The sequence below is a fragment of the Euprymna scolopes genome, chromosome 36, assembly GCF_053919585.1.
Source record: "Euprymna scolopes isolate OS-2025 chromosome 36, ASM5391958v1, whole genome shotgun sequence".
Classification (NCBI taxonomy): Eukaryota; Metazoa; Mollusca; class Cephalopoda; order Sepiida; family Sepiolidae; genus Euprymna; species Euprymna scolopes.
Genome location: NC_136517.1, coordinates 57,637,266 through 57,650,043, shown reverse-complemented (window position 1 = coordinate 57,650,043; position 12,778 = coordinate 57,637,266). Strand labels below are relative to the sequence as shown.

At 33.2% G+C, this 12,778-nt stretch overlaps 1 protein-coding gene across 1 annotated transcript in view; it reads left to right on the top strand.

Moving 5' to 3' along the window:
* LOC145260524 (DNA repair protein XRCC3-like) overlaps window positions 1-2,232 on the top strand; it is a 313,200-nt gene extending 310,968 nt beyond the window's left edge. Inside the window, exon 7 of the mRNA XM_080118716.1 lies at window positions 1,836-2,232. Within this exon, the coding sequence (XP_079974842.1) occupies window positions 1,836-2,123 (288 nt within the window). The 3' untranslated portion in view covers window positions 2,124-2,232. The remainder of the gene's footprint in view (window positions 1-1,835) is intronic.
* The last annotated feature ends 10,546 nt before the right edge of the window (window positions 2,233-12,778 follow it).

The following is a 12,778-nucleotide window of genomic DNA, read 5'->3' as shown; positions in this document are numbered from 1 at the left end:
TTTCCGCTAATGTATCCTCTGATCCTCTTGAAGTATATTGTTAAACTCAAGAATTTCTATCAAACTCGGAAATATGTATGGAATTTCAAATGGAACACTTTATTTAATCCACAGGGTAGTATGGTCCGAGTAGAAGTCTTAAGTAATTAATAATTATATTCTTAGTATCACCCGATACATTGAACCTTCAATGTCCAGAAGAGTGTTTTACTTATTACTTTATGTGCCATGTCCCCTTGTGTGGATTAAATGAAGGGTTCCGTTTTAAATCCTGTGTAAACTCCCAAATTTGATCAAAAGATTCCGGAGTTTGACGAGATACACCTGAAGAGTGACGGAGGTTACATGCTCTTTTGTTATCTATAAACCTGAAAAATAGTGGGTAACAATGTTAATGCGATACTATTGATCCCTCAACGCCCCCGCCCTCAATAGTGTTAGGAATAAAAAAATAGAGAGGAAAAATATAACAACAAAATAGAAATAAGTTTATCAGCAGAACAAAGATATAGGAAGTTGTTCACCAAGGCACACAAAGAGAACTAAAATAGGATTGTTAATCAAGGTGTGGCAGTGAATGAGATCAAAAGAGGACGGATATATATTGAGATTTAGTTTACAAACAGTTTTAGGAGTGGTGATGATGAGTTTTGCGAAAATTTACGGACAGTTTTATATTTGCGACAGTTGCGCCTTTGACTCAGTAGAAGGCAGGTCATGGCTTTGAATAGACCGAAATAAACTGACATCAACTGACAACAAAGAGGCGTTGACATACTGTGTAGGTGTGGACGTTAGTGTGTAGAGCATCAGTGGTGTCACACACTCACTCAGTGGGCAACTGATATTTACAGAATATGTTGGAGTTTGTGTTTTTTCATTTGTTTTATTTTTTTATACTTGGGAACCACTGCACGCCTCCCCACTCTCAGCAACTGCGAATGTGAGAGACGATGACACGGTCAGAATAGAAGATGAAAGAAAAAAAAAACCATAGAAACAATGTTGGGGTATGACAGTTGTCAAGGGAGAGGAGTATTTCGTGGTCGTCAGACTAGTATGAAAATCTCTACTGTTATATAAAACGAATTTTGTCCGTGTGTGTGTGTGAGTTCGTTCCCTATGGACTCCTAAACAGTTGAGCAGATTTTTTTTTTTAAATTCACACAAATGTACTTTATATGCCTAGCAGTGTTTTTAATTTTTGTAGCGAAATGTCTTCAATAAGTATCATTAATTGATAATAAAAAGATCCAATGAAAGAAGAAACAGGCGATTTTCACCAAAAATTAACACTTTATACAGCCTAACGTCACAAGTGCATTTGAGAAGATTTATTACTGCACAAGCAGAAAGGCTCAGCATATAAAATCAACAGTAGGTACTTTGATATAATAGGAGGGCCTTCGAAATGAATGTTTCTGTTCAGAGCACAATTGAACCATGATACTTGATTTTTGCATTTTAAACTTTAATTCAAGCCATTACATAAAAATAATTATATAAAATCAGCAGTAAGTTATCTACAGTGCAATGTAAACTACAATGTATTCTGGACTAAATAACTGCTGAGAGGATTGAAAACTGGTCGATTTTACTGATTTGATGATAATAAAATATGGGAGGGTGAAATATTCGTTGATCCTCATTCATTCCTGGGCAACGTTGGTTTTCCCTGCTAGTAATGGATAAAAATTACTTTCAATATCCTAGATTATTTATAAAGAAAATGAAATTATTTATGTTGAGAACTAGTTCAAAAGAACTCTGTTTCCAAATGTTTTTTTGAAGCTGTTTCTACATTATGCCACTGTTGTTTTTCTATATTCCAACAGGTGACAGCATCTCTCAAGAAGCGCTCCTTATCAAGGACGGAGAATATACCGGCACTTGGTTTGTCTTGGGCTAACCATGTAACGACTCGTATCCTCTTATCACGAACTGATCAGATAGTTCCGCTTGAAGCTCTGTCTGCCCACGATGCACAGTCAACAGCCAATCACATGCTGCGTTATCTTGAAGTAAAATTTGGCCCCCATTTACCCCTGACAATCACACCATATTACATTAATCAGTCAGGTATTCATGGTTTGAGCTGTGCAAACACTGAAGGATGGGTGTGAATTTATCATGTGACTCTACTTGTAATGGCAGTGAGTGCATGTTTGACCTCATGATGAATGCCAGATTAGATGTTTCTTACATTTTTTTTTCTTTTTTAATTAAAATTCTTTTTCTTTCATTTTTTTCATTCTTTAAAAAAAAAATTGATTTATTTGATTTTATTTATTTATTTAATTTTTTTTTTTTCAACATTTGAACCATTTTATATTTAGGTGTTCTTTTCAACATTTTTATCTTGTATTTAAGGAAATTTTTCTTTTCCATTTTTTTAATTTAATTTTATTATCTTATTTTCATATTTCAACCATTTTATAGGACATTAAGTGTTTTTTACATTTTTTATTAAAAGTATTTTTTTCTTTTTCCATTTAAAAATAATTTCATTTTTTTTTTTTTTTTTCAAAAGTTCAACCGTTTTATATTTAGGTGTCTTTTCAACATTTTTATTTTGTACTTAAAAAATTGATTTTCCATTTTTTATATTTCATTTTAATTACTTTCATTTTTTTTTTTCCAACCATTTTATACAAAATTTCCTGCATATTTTTAGACATTTCCTTTCCATATTTTGTAAATTTATTTCATTCTGTGTTTAACATTTCGACATTTCTGTTTAATTTTCTTTTCTTTTCCCATGTAAAAAATTTTTTTCTTTCAAGAAATTTAATTTTTGAAAAAGTTTTGTTTCTGATTATCTAGTCTTAATAGTTTAATTGATTTTTTAAATTTATTATATTATGGTTTTTCACCTCTACATATTTTAATTAGTCAATTTAATTTTAGTACATCAATTTAAACTATATATATATATATATATATATATATATATAATACTTTTAAAACTTGACAAGATTTCATTCTTTTAGTATTTTTGATGAAAGATGACACATGAAGGTTGAAAGTCAAAGAAAAGATTTGCAAAAATTGGGAGGTTTAAACTTCTTGGCTTAGGCTGACTATGTAATGACCTGTCATCATCATTTTTGATTTAATATGCATTTTACATGATAACATGCATTGGATGGCTTTTCAGAATTGACTTTCAAACTAGTCTACCACTGACTAGGTTTTTACTTATCCGTCTTTCTTTAAAGTCCATTCTTATCACTCGCTCCCATGTTTTCCTGAGGCTTTTCTTGTGAACTGAACCTGCTATCTCAACTGTTCTACATCTACTTGCCCAAGACCTCTCATTCGTTCTTTAAACGTGACTATAGCAATGAAGTCTCCTGTTCTGCACACATCTCCCTGTATTCTATAGATTTAATCTTCGTCTGAGATCATCAGATTTAACCCTATTTTTAAGACTCATTTTACACATCCATCATACTATTCTCATACCATGCAACGCATGTCTATAACTAGCCAGGTTTAACTTCTATACATTAGAATGCTGCACACACATGCTTGATAGACTCTTCTCTAGGTTGACAGTGGTAACACTCTGCTGGTTAGTAATTACAGAAGTTCCTTGCACTTACTCTATCCACTCCTATATCCTTCTAAAAAGCAGGATTGAAATAACTTTAATAAGAAAACGATACATATTCTTAAGAGGCGTCAATTTCATGTGCACTTTTAATAATTTTAATCATGACGGACTAAACAACTGAGCTTTAATATAGTTATAAAATTTCTATTTCTAATACACCTTCAACTGACAATGACTTACTTCTGTCTCTAGTTATATATAAAGTTATGCGTGTGTATGTGTTTATATATTTGTATGTACAGGATTCACTCCTAAACTAATTAAATGATTATTATGAATTAGACTTTCACATTTTTAACGTGCAAAAGTTATAGACCATTGATTAAGAATGAATTCTTTTTGCTAAATTGATGGTTGAATATAGTTTGTACTCATTGTTGTAGAAATCACTAATCCCTATTAGTATTATTATTCCTCGGACTACTGTTCTCATCTTGAGTGTGATTTTCACGTTTCGGTCAATATAACCTCCGACCTTCTTCAGGTGTATCTTGTCGAACTCAGGAATTTGGACGGAATTTCGAGCGGAACTCTTTATTTACTTCACGGAGGTAGCATGCTTTTGTTCCGTCAGCCATGACTGGATAGAGGTCCTAAGTAATTCACAAATGTATTTTTCGGTTGCCCACACTGAGGATTGAACCTTCAACCTTCAGGAGAATATCACTTTTACAATTGATTTTTCCCAGTATTCTAACCACTGCGCCACGAGTCCTTGCGTGTTCGACAAGATACAGCTGAAGAAGGTCGGAGGTTATATCGACCGAAACGGTGTGAAAATCACACTCAAGATGAGAACAGTAGTCTGATGAATACAAATAACCAATTCTCATCTCAAAAATTCAGAAATGTAATCCTGTTAATCCCTAACTATGCATTGAATGGACACTATAATACTTTCTTTGCTACACCTTATCATAAAGGTCTATACAAAATTTTAATCAATGGCTCAGTAGTTTCAAAGAAAAATTTTAGAGTAAATGTGGTATTGTGGTGACTAATCCTTATTAATTCATAACTGTGCAAATAGTTACTACAATACTTAGTTTATTGCACAGTGTTATGACAAAGGTTCATATACAATTTAAACCAGATCGACCTGGAAATTTTTGAGAAAAAGTGGAGCAGAGAGACAAACTAAGAGAAATATAATATATATATATATATATATATATATATATATATATATATATATATATACTAGCAGGGAGACCCAACGTTGCCTCGGATTGAATGATGATCAACAAATATTTCTCACTCCAAATTTCAATTATAATGTCATTGAAATCTGTGAAAAACTGTCTTTACTCTCCTGGGCATGAAGTTAACAAGAGCTTCACATGTCGCCACGAGAATGCTCTTCCACTTCAATTACGACGTCACGAAGCTGGCAGATATTTGAGACTTTGCACACCTCCACCTTCTGCTTGAGGATGCCCCAAAGATGTTCTATTGGGTTCAAGTCTGGAGACATGCTTGGCCAGTCAATCACCTTTACCCTCAGCCTCTTCAGTTGAGCAGTGGTTGTCTTGGATGTGTGTTTTGGTTCATTGTCATGCTGGAACACTGCTCTGCAACTCAGTTTCTGGAAGGAGGAGATCATGCTCTGCTGCAGTATTTGACAGTACATGTTGGAGTTCATGTTTCCCTTACTGAAATATAACTCTCCAATACCTGCAGCATCATGCAACCCCAGACCATGACATTCCCACCACCATGCTTGACTGTAGGCATGACACACGTTGTACTCCTTACCTGATCGCCACCACAAATGCTTAAGGCCATCAGAACCAAACAAATTAAATTTTGTCTCATCAGACCATAGGACATGGTTCCAGTGATCTATTGGCTTTGTTGACATGTCTTCAGTAAACTGTTTGTGGGCTTTTTTGTGTATTGCTTTCAGAAGAGGCTTCCTCCTGGGGTGACAGCCATGCACACCAATTTGATGTAGTGTGTGCCATATGGTCTGAACACTAACAGGCTGAGCCCCAACCTCTTTAATCTCTGCAGCAATGCTAACAGCACTCCTATGCTGATCTTTCAAGTAAAACATTTGGATGTGATGCTCCCCACGTGCGCTCAGCTTCTTTGGACGACCTACCTGAAGCCTGTTGTGAGTGGACCCTTCTCTTTTTAAATGCTGGATGATCTTAGCCACCGTACTGCAGCTCAGTTTCAAGATGTTAGCAATCTTCTTATAGCTTTGGTCGTCTTTATGTAGTGCAACAATACATTTTTTAAGATCCTCAGAGTTCTTTGCTATGTTGTGCCATGTTGGAACTTTTAGTGACTGGTAAGAGAGAGTGTGTGAGCTGCATTACAAATTTGAATACACCTGCTCCCTATGAACACATAGCATAGTTACACTAATGAGTTACAGGACATTTTGGACGGGAATAAAAGCAGTATTGAATTTAGACATTTAGGAGTGTAGTTTTTAGGATTGTACTCACTTTTTAGGGTTGTAGTTTCTTAGAGGTGTACTCACTTTTGTTGCCAGGGATTTAGCTTTTAATGGCTATATTTTGAGTTATTTTGAGGGTAAAATAAATTAACTTTGTTATATATGCTGCAGACAGACTACTTTTCATTGTGTCAAATAAGCATTTTTTCAGTGTTGTCCCATGAAGAGATATACTTAAATATTTGGAGAAATGTGAGGGGTGTACTCACTTTTGTGGTGCACTTTATATATATATATATATAATGTTTGTGTGTGTGCATATATATAATTTTTATTTCATCAGTTAGGAGGTGGAAGTTTCTACTAAAAAACATGCAGAAAAACATAATAAAATGATAGATGGTTAGTAAAACCTTCCCAAATTAATCAGGATTAAAATGAGCTGTTTACTGTTTTCCAGGGTCTTTCCACTGCCAAAAACAAGTGAATCAATTCCTAGGTGAGGGTGGAGATTACTGGACATATAAAAAACACAAGGATTCATGAACAAATGGGGTGTCTTCGAAGAGAGTTGCAAGGTCGGGTTTGGGACAAAACGAACATATGTCGGAAGATCTCTTATAAAACAGAAAAAATGAGGGCCAGAGCTTATTTATACCACTAGCTAAGAGACTTTAAGTGGATGGATTATGATGAGACCTTAGGTCAGTGCACACCATACCTAGGTAGGGAACAAGTATTCAAACTTGATTTATCCAAAACCCATTAAGTATTGAAAAATCACCAGATTTTGATGTATTATTATTTTAGGTATTTTTTGTCATTGATCAGCTTTTTCATTTTTCATTCAGTATAAGAAAAAAACCCTAAAACCATTGAATTCAAAAAGCCTTGTAAAACATGCCCATCTTTTGTAAAATTAAAGCACTGTATATGACTTCTATTGTATATTCATTTCTTTTCAGGTCTCTGATAGAGACCTAAGGCTTAAAATGTTGCCATGATATTCTGATTGTACACGCACGCATGCATACATGTATTAAATGGACAAAACATTATATAGAGTGTGAACTATGCAGTTAAAAATGTTATTTTTATATTTCCTTAACATGTGAACTGCACGAGATATTATTTTTTCTTTTCTTTTTTATAAAAAAGAAGCTTTTTTTCCCTCCTCTCCCTTGCCAAGAAATTTTTTCCAAATGTTAGCTTTTTCTGTATTTTTTTATGCATATGTCAACTTTTATATTAAAACATTATTTTCTGTGTTCAGTTTTTGTTCGATTATTACCATGAATGCCTCAAAGTTAATTCCATTATTCAAAACTCCAGCCATTTTTTTCTATTTTGGTGATTTCTTTTTTTACCAAACTTTATATTCTGGATATTTATTTTTTAAATTACATTAACTCTTCATATCCTAAACATATATATTATTAGCTGTCCCTATCCAGCGTTGGCTGGTACTGTATTTACTCACACTTTGTTTTGCTTTCCTTTTTTTTTTAAATTATGCTGTTTTTTTTATTAAGAAATATGTTTTTGTTCAAATCCAACCGAATTAACTCTGTATGGATATAAAGTTACATCCCTTTGTTTATGATGGTAACCATTTGGAAGGAATTTCAACCTTGACAAAGTATTTTTTTTGAGAAATTAAATCGAATTACATTTCATTCTTTGTAATAACATGTTACAACAATTCACAAGAAAAACTGATAAACCAGAATCGAATATTCATTTTGTAGGAAGAAAGCTATCGATGAAAAAAGAATGATAAAAAAAAAAATGACTATATATTTTTTAAATTATGCCATTTTTTAAGTAAAATACATTTTTTTTGTTTCAATCAATTTGAAGTAGCTCTTTACAGATTAATACAGAGTTATGTCCCTTCATTATTGTGACGTTTTGGAAAGAATTCCAACCCGGACAAAGTATTTTTTGGGAGAAATAAAATTAAATTACATTTCATTCTTTGTAAAAAATAAAATAAAAAAAAAAAAGACCAACTTTACTTTATATATTTGGTATATAAACTATTACTAGTAGAAAAATAAGATTTCTTAGGTTGGAGTCCAATCTTCTAAAATTTCAGGTATCATAGTTGAGTGTTTGGTCTACCAACTTTAGTAAAAAAAAAAATTTAAAAAAAGATTTAATTTACAGCTGTCAAAATTATTTAATTTATCCTCTTCAAACTGAAGATTATCTGTCGTAATGACTTTGATCAAAATCATTGACTTATAACTATAGACATTTGTTCACCTTTTAAATCTCTTGGTTTATTTATTACTCAAAATGTTATGCCAATCTTGTTTCTACAGCATGCTTACCAGTTCGGTTAACGACTTTTCCATGAATGTGATGCTGTGTGTTCTGTAGCACTATGAAGAGGAATTTTTCCAGTTATTTAGCGATAATTAATGATCGTTTAGCAAATAGAATAATCAGTGCAAAAACAAAAATGTGTACGAGGGGTATTTAATAAGTAATGCCACTGACCGAGATACGCCATAATCACGTTGACACACCAGTTCTCATTAGATCACCAAAGTTAAGCAATGTTGAGCCATTTTGGCGATGTATGTAAGAGAACTTTGGCACCTCCTTGCAAGAACTTCAAAAACCTAACATTGTTATCTCCCCTGACCAGGATATACATGCGGCTGGAGTTCGCTTATGAATTTAATATTCCCTTGACACTTCTTCCTCTGGAGGAAGCCGGTTCAATCTGCTTAGGGTGAATGCCATGTAAAAAAAAAGAAAAAAAATACCCCTGACACACTTCTCATAGCAGTAGAGCAATGAAATTTGTCACAGTTATTAGTCTTTCTCTCTATAGGAACCACTCAGTTATGCATTTCTTTAATGCAGCTCTGGAGACTGTTTTTGTAGAACACCCCTAGGTTTGTTCTCTAACCACAACATAATTTCAAGAATTAAGGCAACATTATCTAAGAATCACTTTCATTTCAAAAACAACTTCATGACCAGGAAAAGGTGAAAGTCAGAGGGTGCAAGGTCAGAAGAGTAAGGGTTTCATAACCATATACCTGTGCTTCTGATCTGGCAACATGCACATTGTGAACTGGAGTATTGTCTTGCAGGCAAACAATACCTTTGTTGATATTGCCCCGCCTCTTGATTTTGATAGCTTCTATTAATTTCTTTAAACGAGAAGCATCATAGCCTCTTGTAACTGAGGTACACTTTGCCAGGAAATTTGTCATCACTAATCCGTCCTGGTCTCAGAAGACTGTGAGCATGACCTTATCAACAGAGGACTGCCCCTTAGTGTTCTTTGAAGTTGGTTAGTCCTTCCACTGCATTGACTGGGTTTTGGTCTTTGAATCCTTGATTGACTAAGGTTTCCTCCCATATAATCAGTCTTTTGAAAACCTTTGACTCATTTTCTTGGCACATCTTAAAATTTATCCTTGAACACTCGACTTGTTCTCACTTCTGGAAAGGTGTCAGTAACCTGGGAATCCATCATACATATGTAAATGGTCAAAAATGATACTTTTCACAGGCTCTGTACTAATCTTGAGTATTTGGGGAATAGTTATGTGTCAATCTTCCAAAATAACAGCTTCAACTCTACCTCGTTAATATGCCTCATTAATCACAGAAAGTGGACGATCAGGTCTCAGAGCTGTTTCTACGGGTTTCCAGCCATGTTTGAATTCATGATGCCAGCGTTTTACAAGGTCATATAATGGGGTAACATTATCATACGGTTCTTTCATTTCATCAAAACCCTACTGCATTGTGCATCCTTTCAAACACAAAACTGGATCACTGCATGATACTAAACAGGCTCCATTTCATACTTGACTCAGTTCAAATACTTGTAGATCAGAAACCATAATTAGTTCAGAGCTGTAATTTGATATACAACCCACAGAGATATAAGTCATTGCACATGTAAAATTTCAGCTAGATTAGGCAACTTGAAGTGGATCTGGGGCATTTCTTATTGAACAGTCTCCGTAGATGCAATGTTACATAATGCAACTATTCAAGTTGTGATTTTACAAGTTATTGTTTAAACTTATTGTACCATGAGCAATGAAACACATTTTTTTAATATTTGTCACCTCGACAGTTTGTGACAAAGAAAAGAGATTTCCTAAAAATGAGTTAAGATGTATGCCATTTTCTGTAACCCACCCCTACCCTATTACATTGTGTATTTCCACCCAGACAGGTCATGCATACTGTTAATCTTTCCTCCCCACTCGATCACCAAATAAACTGCTACATTATCCACCCGCAGACTAGTCATGTGATCGATATCTATATAAGCTCTAAGAATAAGGAGCAAACATAAAGAGTGTCAAATCAGTCGGACAACAACATTGATGAAGAAGGAAAATACGAAATGAACAGATAACAAGAAAGGGAAAAATGCCCTTATCAACTTACATTTATGTTAGAAGAAATGTTTGTGAAAAAAAGCACATGAAATATTAATTTAATACAAAAATTCTAACATTTCCGAATGTGTGCATTTTTTTTTTTTTCTTTTTTTAGAAATAAGAATTTCGGATGTTACATACATATACGAAAACATGCCTGTATATATGCTATTCATTTATTGATTAGATAAATAAATATTAATTTCAAACAAAACAATGTAAATTTTTCGAATGCTTGCATTTTTATTATTTTGTATTTTTCTGATAAAAATTTCCTTACAAATTTTCGCATGCATGCTTGTGGTTCTGTTTTGTTATTTTTAGAAAATTTTCCTGAAACATTTACTGCATTCAAATAATTTTAAGACAATTATAGACATTTATTTTCATACAAAATAGAATTTTTTCGTAACTAATAAATTATAAATAATCATCAGATTTTGAGTAAAATTCCTTTCTTCACATTTTGCAGTTTTTGTACCGAAGTTCAAAGTTCATTGCTATGAATGAATGAATGAAATCCATCACGACCAAAGACGAATACAGTTCATACTTTTAAGGAAATCTTGAACGACAGGGGTCAAATTCTCAGTTCTATTGTCCATTTTTTCTTAAAACCGACACTTCACTTACAGTAGAATAGTTAATTTCCGTGAATATGATTTTCATAACAACAAAAAAAGACATGTAATCACCATTATGAATTTGTTTTGCTTAATCTATTTTATTATAATGTACAAGGACAAAATATTCAAATATATCATATACAACTTGGCTAGTCTATCAATATATATATAAAAGTGAATATGTCTGTCTGTGTGTCTATGTGTCTGTCTACATCTCCCTAAGCAATAACTCTCTCAATTTTAAGTCTACAGACTCGAAATTTGATATACAGGGTAGTGAGATTTGGGGAAATCTTTGTAATCCGTTTTCAGCCAGAAATTTGGCTGCTAAGGGGTCAAAGTTCAACAATTTGACCTTTGAGAATTCTACCAAACTCCTCTGCCAATTTTGGGTCTAAACACTTGAAATTTTAGATCCATGTCCAAGGAACCTATATCTAACTTAATAACTTGATTTGAGCCCAAAACAATAAATGTTAAGGGGTCATAATAGGGATCAAAGTTTAAAAAGATTGACCGCTTTTTTTTTTTTTGCTCAACATACACCTCCAAACATCCGGGCAACGCCGGGCTGAAATGCTAGTATATATATATATATATATATATATATATATATATATATATATATATATATATACATACACACACACATATATATACATATATCTGTCTGTCTGTTTGTGTACATTTTCCTACCAAATAACTCTGTCAATTTTCAGTCTACGGACTCGAAATTTGGCATAAGGGGTATTGAGATTTGGGAAAATCTTTTTAATCGGTTTTCAGCCAGAAATTTTGATTTTAAGGGGTCAAAATTCAACGATTTGACCTTTGAGAACTCTACTAAACTCCTCCGCCAATTTTGGGTCTAAACACTTGAAATTTTAGATATAGATTACTTGGACGGAGATCTAACAATTCTATTTGAGTCCAAAACAATAAATGCTAAGGGGTCAAAATTTAAAAAAGAATTGACGTCTGCAGTCTCTACCAACTTTTCTCTACGGAAGTTAAGGAAGACTATTATATAGAAAGGCATTACCGTACATATTCACACTTTTTAATATATACATATGCACATAAAGTAATGAACAGTACATAGGGTCCAAGCAAAGCCGGGAGAACTGCTAGTAATAAAATAAAATTTGAAAAATATGGTGTGACAAAATGGCTAAAGTTTTTTTCTTGTATATTATTACTATTTAAATATCATTATTATTGACATTATGTACAAAGACCCAGCTAAGAAGGTAGTATTTGTGCTATAGCTATGATTTTACTAATTAAAGAGGAGATAGGTTGTAGAGATCGTTTCATTGTTTGATTGTGTTAGAATTTATGATTTGTACTGATTCAAGAAGTTTTCAGCAAGATTTATTTAGAACAAACTTAATTAGTTAAGCTTGTTTAAAATTAAAAGAATGATCGTGTTATGAAACATGAGAGAAGGGTGCATTCATGGAATTGTATTTTTTTTTTAACATCTGTTTTATGTTCACCAAGCCTTTTCTTTAGTTCGAGTTGAGTTTCACCTACATATATCAGATAACAGTCACTGCATGGGACAGTGTATATGCCTGCGTTAGATGAGGAAAGGGGGCGAAAGTACTTTGTTGTCCTTAATCTCTATCTGATATGATCTGTATCATTCATATTCCTAGTTTGTTTAGAGTGTTAGGATTTGTTGTGTTATGGGTGTGGGCGG